This window comes from Rattus norvegicus, chromosome 10 (assembly GCF_021556685.1).
Source record: "Rattus norvegicus strain SHRSP/BbbUtx chromosome 10, alternate assembly SHRSP_T2T, whole genome shotgun sequence".
In the NCBI taxonomy this organism is placed as follows: Eukaryota; Metazoa; Chordata; class Mammalia; order Rodentia; family Muridae; genus Rattus; species Rattus norvegicus.
In genome coordinates, this window is record NC_141543.1 from 78985291 (window position 1) to 78995359 (window position 10069).

The 10069-nt window shown below is 48.2% G+C and overlaps 1 protein-coding gene and 1 long non-coding RNA gene across 3 annotated transcripts; both read left to right on the forward strand.

Annotated features, from left to right (window-relative positions):
* The first annotated feature begins 1307 nt into the window (after positions 1-1307).
* LOC148003031 (uncharacterized) lies at positions 1308-5346 on the forward strand. 2 transcript variants are annotated; one of them, XR_015631272.1, is made up of 3 exons: positions 1308-1558; positions 2253-2980; positions 3571-5346. It is a non-coding gene; the product is annotated as an uncharacterized LOC148003031 (long non-coding RNA). The 2 variants fall into 2 exon arrangements; XR_015631273.1 differs by having other exon boundaries at positions 1364-1558; positions 2250-2980; positions 3571-5341.
* A 3615-nt stretch (positions 5347-8961) lies between these two features.
* Positions 8962-9774, forward strand: Ccdc182 (coiled-coil domain containing 182). Its single transcript, NM_001277485.1, has one exon. The coding sequence runs from the start codon at positions 8995-8997 to the stop codon at positions 9451-9453; it is 459 nt and encodes a 152-aa protein (NP_001264414.1). The 5' UTR covers positions 8962-8994; the 3' UTR covers positions 9454-9774.
* Positions 9775-10069: the final 295 nt, after the last annotated feature.

The following is a 10069-nucleotide window of genomic DNA, read 5'->3' on the forward strand; positions in this document are numbered from 1 at the left end:
GATTTAAGGATGACTTTACCAACTGAGCTATCTCCTCAGCCCTTAAGGACTTTGCTTATGGCTGTGCTAAGATACTGGACAAAAGCCACTCAAGTAAAGAGGGTTTGTTTTGGGTTTATTAAGTGTACCTGGCACAGGAGGGAAGCACAAGGCAGCTGATCATGGTGTTTCCACAGTAAGGAAGAGGGAGAGAAGACAGTAATGCTCACCTCACTTCTCCCTTTGTGTGGTCTTGGATTAAAATCGGCATTCTATGCTGGAGGAACGAAGGATAAAGGCTGCAATGCATGCTCGAGCTAGGAGACCAACTCGTCCTGGTTTTCCCAGAACTGTCCCAGTGTTTGAAGTCATCCTGGAATCTCTTTAGTTCTGAGAAGACCACGTAACTGACCACTTTAGCTCCACTCTACTACCAAACCTCCCGACTTATTTTCTTGGAGGTGAGACCTAGGCCTGAGCTATACTTAACTCTCTCCCAAGGTGATTCCAGGGTGACCCAAAGTTTAAGGATCTCTAGGCTTATTTCCATAAAGCAAAAGACACCCTAGGTCGACACATCCATGCCCCACTAATATCGTGACAGGAGAGAACATGGAGGAAGAACTGTAGGTACAACTTAAGACTGGGAATGCTCGGTTGGGGATTTAGCTCAGTGGTAGAGCGCTTGCCTAGGAAGCGCAAGGCCCTGGGTTCGGTCCCCAGCTCCGAAAAAAAAAAAAAAAAAAAAAGACTGGGAATGCTCCTAGAGTCTGATTGAACCCTGAGCCTAGTGTGGCCCTGGATCTTTGGATTTCATGCTTTACTTCTGCCAGAAGACAGACTAACCTGGAGTCCTCTCCTGTGGATGATTCGACACCTTGCAGGCCTTTCTTTTAAAGTCCCCCATTACAGTCTGATATTGAGCTTTAGAGTGTACTGTCAGTAGGTTGAAAATATCTCAGGATAAGAAGCCCCATTCAGGCTCAGCTGTATTTGAACATTCAATAGATGAATGAATGAGTTAATGAATGAGTAAATGAATGAATGAGGCTATATTGGTGTGCATGTGCGTGCCTGCGTGTGTGTGTGTGTGTGTGTGTGTGTGTGTGTGTGTGTGTGTGTGTGTCTCATTTGGACAACCCTTTAATCACTATGTAACTAAGTGGTCTTAAACTTCTGACTGCTCTGCCTTTGTTTTCTGTATTCCTGAATGATACAAAGACAAATTCTGGCCCCGGGGGACCCAGAGTAACCTTTAAGAGCCAAGGGCTGAAGTCTAGGAACCTCTTGCTGCAAGACCATGGGTGGGGCTGGTCAGGAGTGGGAGTGGAAACAAGCTCCTCCCCCCCAGATGCTGGAAGACTATACCCATCTTCCTGGCCCAGATCCAGACTCTGACTTCTGTGGGAGCAGGGCGTTTGTAGCGGTGCTGGGTAACTTTCCTAGGTTCCGGCTCATTACTCATCATTAGGAGTACTGGTGTCTGGAGTTTTCCAGGTTATCAAAGCTGCTCTGTCTGGAGCGGCCAGCAGGCCCTGATTCCTGTCACCAGTCATCTCCTGCCTTACGAGGAAGACAGGTGAGTAACCCAGGAGGGAGGGGCTTTGGTTTTTATACTCTGTGTAGTTCAGCCTGACACCACAACCTGCAAACGGTAGCTCTGGCCTACCAGAAAGCTGCTCCTGTTTGGAGGACTTGTCTACTGGCTTTTTTTTTTTTTTTTTTTTTTTGCCGTGAATTAGTTTGGAACTTGTGGGCTCCCTTCCTCTTTGCTCACCTTGGGATAGCCAGGAGTGGGCAGAGCGGAGGCTGGCTGTGCGGTACCTCTTATCTCCTGCAACTCTGCAGAAATAGGCTTCCGGTCACGCCCCTGCAGGTTACTGCTTTTCCAGACTGAACATCTTCTAGGGCTTTTCTATTTTTGTCACAGATCTAGAGCTGGGGCTCAGAATCCAGCTTGCCTCCCCAGCCCTAGATCCCTCAGTGCTCCAGAGTCCACACGATTGTACAGAAAATGCAGCCCAGGCTGAACTTGGGTGGCCCAGGATGCTCCGGGACGGTTTGGCTTTTCAGTACTAACGTGAACTTCCTTAACGAAGGAAAAGCAGATTTAAATGATGTTTTAAACAATGTACAAACGTGGCACTTCCTGATTAAGAAGTTTGTGTGAAAATTCTGACCTAAAAAAAAATCTTTTTTTTCCTGATTTTTGCATAAAAAGTTTGCTCGTTTTCGCCTTATGTGATACAGACTCTACCACTCTTCTTCAGCAGACAGCAAAGTTTGGAGCCCATTTGGGAAGGTGTAGAGTTCTGGAAAGCTGAAATATCTTGAAGAATTTCATCAACTATGGAGGCCATGGCGGGAAGACCACAAGTTCAAGAACTGTACTACAGAGTTCAAGACCAGCCCATTTCTTAGTGACATCCTGACTCAAAATAGAAAGCTAGAGAAGGGGAGGAGAGGAGTGTGTCTAGGGAGATGGCTCAATCAACAAGTGCTTGCCTCGCAAGCCTGAGAACTTAGTTCAAACCCCAGGGCTGTGTTAAAAAGCTGGGAGACAGACACAGGCAGGTTCTTGGGGCTCACTGGTCAGCTAGCATAGTCTACTTGGCAACCCCAGCCCAGTGAGAGACTCTGCAGTTCAAAAACAAGGTGGGCAGCTTCTGAGGAGCAACACTGGAGTCCTCTGGCCTATATATCTACGAATACACACACACACACACACACACACACACACACACACACACACACACACACACACGAGGCAGTGTGGGACAGGAGAGAGAAAGGGCTAGGGATCCGGTCAGTGGTATGTATGAGACCCTGGGTTGAATCCTCATTGTTAAGGCTGGAGAGATGGCTCAGTGGTTAAGAACACATGCTGCTCTTACAGAGGACCAAGGTTCAATTTCCAAAACAACTCAAGATTGTCTATAACCCCAGTTCCAGAGGATCCAATACCTTCTTCTGGCTTCAGTGGTCAACAGGTACCTACAAGGTAGGTGTATAGATGTATACACAGGCAAAATACCCATACACAAAATATAATAAATAAAAAAATTAAAATCCCTGGTGCTGCATTAAAAAATGTATAATGGGCTGGAGAGATGGCTCAGCGGATAAGAGCACTGATTGCTCTTCCAGGGGTCCTGAGTTCAATTCCCAGAAACCACATGGTGGCTCACAACCATCTGTAATGGGATCCGATGCCCTCTTCTGGTGTGTCTGAAGACAGCGACAGTGTACTCATATACATACAATAAATCTTTAAAAAAAAAGTTTATATTATCAGATGTTGGTTCCACATGCTTTTAATCCCAGCCCTCAGGAGGCAGAGGCAGGCAGGTCTCTGAGTTCAAGGTTACCTGGTCCACAAAATGAGTTCCAGGACAGCCAAGTCTATACACAAAGAAACCCTGTCTCAAAAGGGGAAAAAAGTTTATATAAATGTTATTCTTTACAAGCGTCTTAAGAAAATTATTGAAACTGAGGATGGAATATTATAGTTCCCACACTAGTAGCTGGTGTCACACATTCCCAACTGCTGGACTTGCTGCAGATCTCTTCTAAACAGACTTTCTTGCCCAGGTTCCGTGCTCCAGAGCATGCCGTGTCTCAGACAGACCTCACTGCCACAGCCTTCAGGAGGGCCCTCCTGGCAGCCCTACCTTCCCTGGCTGGAGAAGAGCCAGTTCCAAGCGGGGTTGGCCTGCACCAACTTCTGTCGAAGGCCGGTTCCTGTGTGTTCAGAGCCAACTCCCACCAGCGTGTTTTACATATTTTAATTAAAGTGCCGCCCTGGGCTGGCAAGGTTTCTGATAGATGGCTGCAATCCGAGGTGCAGGGCTGCAGCGGTGTGAAACACAGCATCCCAGGATGCACTTGCGAATGCATGTTGGCTTACACCTCTGGAGGCAGGTCTCTCCTCCCTCCTAAGGGAGTGAGCAGCAGGCAGGTGCCAGTCACATCCAGATGCGGCTCAGGCAGGGCTCGGAGACAGGGAAAAGAGACTCGAGACATGTGCCATGGGTGGGTTCTGCGGACCAGCTGGCTGGTGAGCTCTGGACAAGTCCAATCCTCGTAGAGACACAGCCCCGTGGACGCTCCTTAGCGGTGTCAAATTATGACAAATGGCATGGCTAAAAGTTGCTGGGTGGCAGCTGCCTCGTCTCAGAGGGAAGCAGGTATTTTTAGCACCATGCCTTGGGGGTTCTGGCACTGGGTTAATTAATCATGGTGAACAGCACCAAGTTTTAGTCTTCATCCTCATCCCCACCCCTACTCCACTCTTGTTCTCATGGCCCAGCTGCAGAGCTGGAAACTGCCGAGAGAGTGCCACAGCAGCCTGGCATGGCCCTCACACGGCCTCCCTGTACCCTCCCTCACTGCTGCCTCCTCTTCCTGCTGCTGCTGCTGCTTGCTTCTGGCCACACAGCCAGCTCAGGCTTCCTTTGGTTCTTCTGAGCCATTCCTGACCCCACACCTGTCTCCTAGAACATTATCTCCAGCTCCCAGCATTCTCATCTCACCTCAAGGCTTTGCCTCACAAATCTATCAGATTGCTGAGCTCGAGGACTTCCCAAACCTCCTTTGCTTTGTCCTTCAGGGATCTGGCGCTAGCCCTGCGGCCTTATGTGTTGGTCGCTTACTTTGTTTAGATGCTGAGCTAGGCATCCCATGTCTTGTTTTTCCTTTTGAGCAATCATTACCTAGCCCTGAGAACACAGGGTAAGCACTCGATGGATTGTGTCAAGTTACGTGTATGTGCGGCTAGATGACAAGGTAGACAGATGGGTGGGCGGAAGGATGAATGGGTGGATGGATGAGTGGATGAGGTGGATAGATGGATGGAAGGATGAATGGATAGATGGGTAAAGGCTGGCTAGAAGACCTGTTTCTATAGTGACCTCACCTAGGACAGTATAACCATCATGAGAGAGACGGGGTCGGGGGATTCTGGGAAAAGAGTGGCTAGAAGCCACAGCTGTCCCCTCTTCTAGGGAGAACTGCTCACAAGCTCTTTGGGTGAATGCTGTATTGCCCTGGAATCTGTTTCTCCCAGCATTGTTTTCCTTGGGGACGAGGAGCGGTAGACACTGCCTGAAAGGTGACATAACAGTTCATCTGAGGATTAAGCAAAGTCTTCTCTTAAAAATACACTCACTTGGGCTGGAGAGATGGCTCAGAAGTTAAGAGCACTGGCTGTTCTCTCAGAGGTCCTGAATTCAGTTTCCAGCAACCACATGGTGGCTCACAACCATCTGTAAAGGGATCTGATGCCCTCTTCTGGTGTGTCTGAAGACAGCTACAGTGTACTCATATAAAATAAATATTAAAAAAATACACCCAACCTTCATGGAAGATATGACTGTTGTCTGTCCTTCTCTTTGCTTGAGCATGAATCCCCAGTTGGTTCCAATAGTGGGAGGCCTGTGTATCAGGGGAACTGGCTTGAGTCCAGTCCAGGAAGAGAAGTATGACTGTGTGAGTCTACTTTGGCTTAGAAACCCACTGTGGTTGGGTTAGAGTTAACAATGGATTAGAAATGGCTGGGGATCCCATTTTAGCAGGACACAAGAAGTTCTCCGTTTCTTAAGGTTTTGTAGCTTTACAAGGTGACAAGGAGAGATGGGTGTGGGCGTTCGAATTCCCAAGGGAATGGGGTTTACACAATTGACAGAGGTGACACTTATGGATTGCAGAGTAAGCATTTCTTCCAGTGGCCTTAGGGTCATTCAATCCCCACAGGTTGAAAACCCTTGCTTTATGGCATATCATCTAAAAGCTTTAACCCCTTCTGACTGAGCTAGACTCTCAGAGTGGTGTAAGGTTGCCTGGATCTGTGTTATGTTGCCCCATCCATGTCTCCTTGGCTTCTTGAGTCATAGGAAAGCTGTGACAAGTTGAAAGAGACTGGGGCCAGGACATCCTCATGATAGAATTCCAGGCCATGGATGCTTTATTGGGTCTAAGTTTCTTTCTCTTGATATTTTGAAAGGAAAACAGATCAGCAGTCCTGATCCCTAAGACATATGGGAAGGCTGGTGGAATCCAGGCCAGGCCTGATGTGGGACTTCCTGGCACAGGGGAACATTGAGAATGTGCAGATCCAATGTGAGCTGTGGCCCTGAAGGCTCAGGAGGCCACTAGGCCTTGGTGATGGCACTAGCTTTCAGTTCCCTGTGACTCCTAGGAAAAGGGGACTATGACGTCATCTTCCCTGTGTTCCTGGGAAGCACATTGGCACCTTATTCAGCAGCTTCAGAGGAACTGAGGAAATGCTGTCTCGGGACTGGCCTTTCAACTTTCCTGTCACAGCGACAACTGTGACTTCTGCCATTCCCTGTGTGAAACAAAGTGACAAAGAATGAGAGGAGACAGAGAGGGAGAGGAAGCAGGAGAGAGATAGCAGAGGATGAGACTAGAAGAGACACACCATTTCATTCTCCTTTTCACTAGTATGGGAAATATTTATTGATGGAGAACCCAACAGGCACATGCCCCTAGTTAAATACCCCACACCCCCCTTGCTGTTCCCTTCCGTTCCCATCCCCACCCACTCTTAGGTGGAATTTTGAGGCTGCCATTTCTCTGAAGGCCAGTAGGTGTCAATGTGTCAGCAGAAAAGTTAGGGGTGCCTGGCGTCTGAGAGCCACCTATGGACCAAAATTCCATTTCTTCCTGTTATCTGAGTGCCATTGTGTGCGGGGGTAGCAGATAGGACGTTTGAGGGTAAACAACAGGTTGAGGAACACAAAATCTGTCAGAGTTTACTGTGCCTAAGTGGACAGTAGAACCAGGTTAACAGTTATGAGACAGGAGAATTGGGGTGGTGGTGGTATGGAAGGCCTCGTGGGGCCTTTGAACACCCTTATCTCCCATCTCTCACGCCACAGTGGGGGGGACAGGCTCAGCAAGGGGAGGCGACTGACCTAGGGCCACCCAGCAGCTTCCGACTCCAGCTTTCCTGACTCCCAGAAAAGTAACCACTCTTCCCATTCAACGTTCCTTCTCAGTAATTAGAGATGCTTGTGATTCAAAATTTCACCTTCTTTTAGCTACAACTGTCCCTACAACATGCCCCCTTCTGATGACTACTTGAGGCCACTAGATATTCAATGGACATCTCAGAGAAGAAGGCAGCAGACACATGGGCCCTTCTGTGCTAGAGTTGACTTATCCAGGCTTAGGAGGGCTCACATGGTTCTTCACTTCCGGGACAGCAAGTTGGGAGCTTGAAACTATCCTTGCTGGGAGTATTTAACCTGTGGAGATTGGTTGCAGCTTCACATCAGAGATTTTCTCTCCCAGAGAGTTGTATACCACAGCTCTCGAAAACTCAGAGAAGGAAACAGGGGCTCGAGGGGGTAAGGTGATTCACTAATGAGACATTGCTTCTAAGTGGTGAAGCCTGGACTCCAGTGCGGGATGGCGGGTGATAGGTTGCCTAGAGACCTAACAGTCTTTGAAGTCACTTGGAAGTGACAGAGTCTAGCTTGATTCCGGGGAGCTTACTCTGTGTTGTTCTGCAGTGACAAAATAAAGTATCAGAGGCTGAGAGATCAACAAAACAGCAGCAAAACATGTGTTTCCCTACAGTTCTGTAATTCCAGAAGTTGGGAAGTCTAAAATCAAGGAGCTGGGGTCTGGCGAGGAGACTCATGCTATGTCTTCCTATATGGAAAGTACCCATTGCAGGAAGGGGAAGGTGGCAAGAGAAACAGAAAAGGGGTCAAGCAGAGATTATTATGATAATGAACCCATTCTAGAAATGGTACCACCCATCTGATAGACTCTGCCTCAGAAAGGCCCTCACTTCTCAATACTGATAGGATGACAGAGTTTCAAAATGCCTTGGGAAAGGGACAGACATTTAAACCTTGGCACTAGATGCTACTGTGGCTGCTGTCTCAGGTAGAGTCATTGGTAGGATGGCAGTGTAGAAACCAGTTTGAGTGAAGAGGTAATTTATCTAGCTCTAGATGGATTGGCTTCCAGGCTGGTTGTTGGGGAGATGTTTATGTTTGGAATCCTAGTAGGAGGTCTGGGCAAGAGACTGCAATATGCAAAGGCCATCTTGTTCTCCACCAAGCCGCTTGTGGCTACAAACATTTGCCTCTGTTAGAGTAACCAGGCAAACCCACAAGGTTTACCTGTATACACGCTCCTCTTACTTGCCACCCTCCAGGAATGTTGGGAAATAGTACTTAGGCTCATTCCCTAGTTCCAGAACCCAGCGAGCACTCAGGAAGCTTTAACTGAATAAATATGAATGGCTCATTTTTCTTTTTTCTTTTTTCTTTTTTTCGGAGCTGGGGACTGAACCCAGGGCCTTGTGCTTGCTAGGCAAGCGCTTTACCACTGAGCTAAATCCCCAACCCCGAATGGCTCATTTTTGTCCTACAGACAAGTCTGTGGACCACCCTTCAAGAGCAAACATGTTTATCACAACAAGTAGATCATCTATGCAATCTGACATCGTCTAGCCACTGCAGGAATATGGATTTGGGATCGATTACTCCTTTAGCATCTTACAGCTTAAGAAAACTAGCCGTTACTTTTTAGAATGCCTTTGTTCTATTGGTGAGGCTGAAAGAAGCCGACACCAGGCCATAAAATCATCCATGTGCCTTACTGGGTGGGAGCTGCTCACTCTTGGCAGCCAGTGAACCCGACCTGGCTTGCCTTGACTTGGCCAGTTTTCTCCACTCCCTCGGATTTGGCTTCCTCTTGGGGTTAAAGGGATGCTTGAACTCTAGTTCTTCCGACAGGGTGACGAATTATTGAGAAGCTTCATTTCAGGAGACTTGGGGAAGCGCACGTAAAACTGTAGGTTACCAACCCAAAACGCTACAATATGCAAAATAGTGAACTGGGGCTTTCCTTCTGATTGGCTGAAGGGTCTTGATGTCATAATGAGTCGGGGTCTATCCACTTCAAATGATAGTGCCTCTAGTCCCCCAAACATCTCTCGGACTCAGTTTCTTGGCTTCCTCTCTGCAGAAGGAGATAATGGAAGCCCTCTTTCAGGCAGGGTCCATTCTTATGAAGGTGAATACCTTACAGGGCAAGAAGATGGTAGAGAGTGGGCTCCAGTCTGGGGACCTTTCCCTGTCTCAATCATGGCCCTCCTATCTCCCTCTGCCGGCCGACTTGGAGATCCTGCAGCAGAAAGTGACCGCGGTGCAAGCGGAGCTGGAGGACTTCAAGAAGGAGGCGCTGAAGGCCATCCGATACTTGGAGGACGCCTTCTGCCAGATGAGTGGGGTTCTGGCACAGCAGGAGGAACAGGCAGCGCGAGTGAAGCAGCGGCTGAGGGAGGAGGAGGACCGCGGCATAGTTCGCAACAAGGTCCTCACCTTCCTCCTGCCCCGGGAGAAGCAGCTTCGTGAACACTGCCAGCGGCTGGAGAAGATGCTGGTCAGGAGCCACGACCCGCAGCGAGTCATCAAAAAGAGCCAGGCTGACTGAACGGCCCTCGTGTGCATCTGAGCTGGCGGGCAAGATTGTTTTTTAATGGAAGGACAAACGTTAAGTCCCCATTTATTCCCCTTTCCCCATTTTTATTGCTTTCCTGCTACCAAAATAACACCATGCAGAGAGGCAAAAAAGACCTCAATACGGTTTTCGGGTGAAGTTCCGTTTATCCAGCCTCGGCAAGGAAGGAGTCCCTAGACACTAAGTCAGACCTGTAACGGTCACCTCGAACTGTTCCCGGTTTGTAATGGTTCGGTTGCTTGGATGCAGTAGCATTTTTTCTTGTACATTCTTAAACCGGTTGTGTTGAACAGATTTACCTTTCTTTTAATGACTCCAGGCTTTCGTGCGTTATCACTTGACAATTACTGAGACCTGCTTACTGAGACCTGTCCATGTGTTTTCTACACTGAGACAGGCTGGAGGCTTAGTGAGAGGGTTTGCCCATATCCTAAAAATGGACTCAGTCGGCTGGATTTGTGTAATTCCTGACCGAGCCATCTCAGTCTTCTCACAAGGTTGGACTATTGTTTCTCTCTTCTCCTTACTGCTTTGGTTCAACTTTGCTTCCTCTCCATTTAGCCTGAAGATGGGCTGTTCCTGTTAGGTT

Coding starts and splice junctions, on each gene's coding strand:
- Ccdc182 (NM_001277485.1), top strand. CDS start 8,995: ATGGAAGCCCTCTTTCAGGCAGGGTCCATTCTTATGAAGGTGAATACC.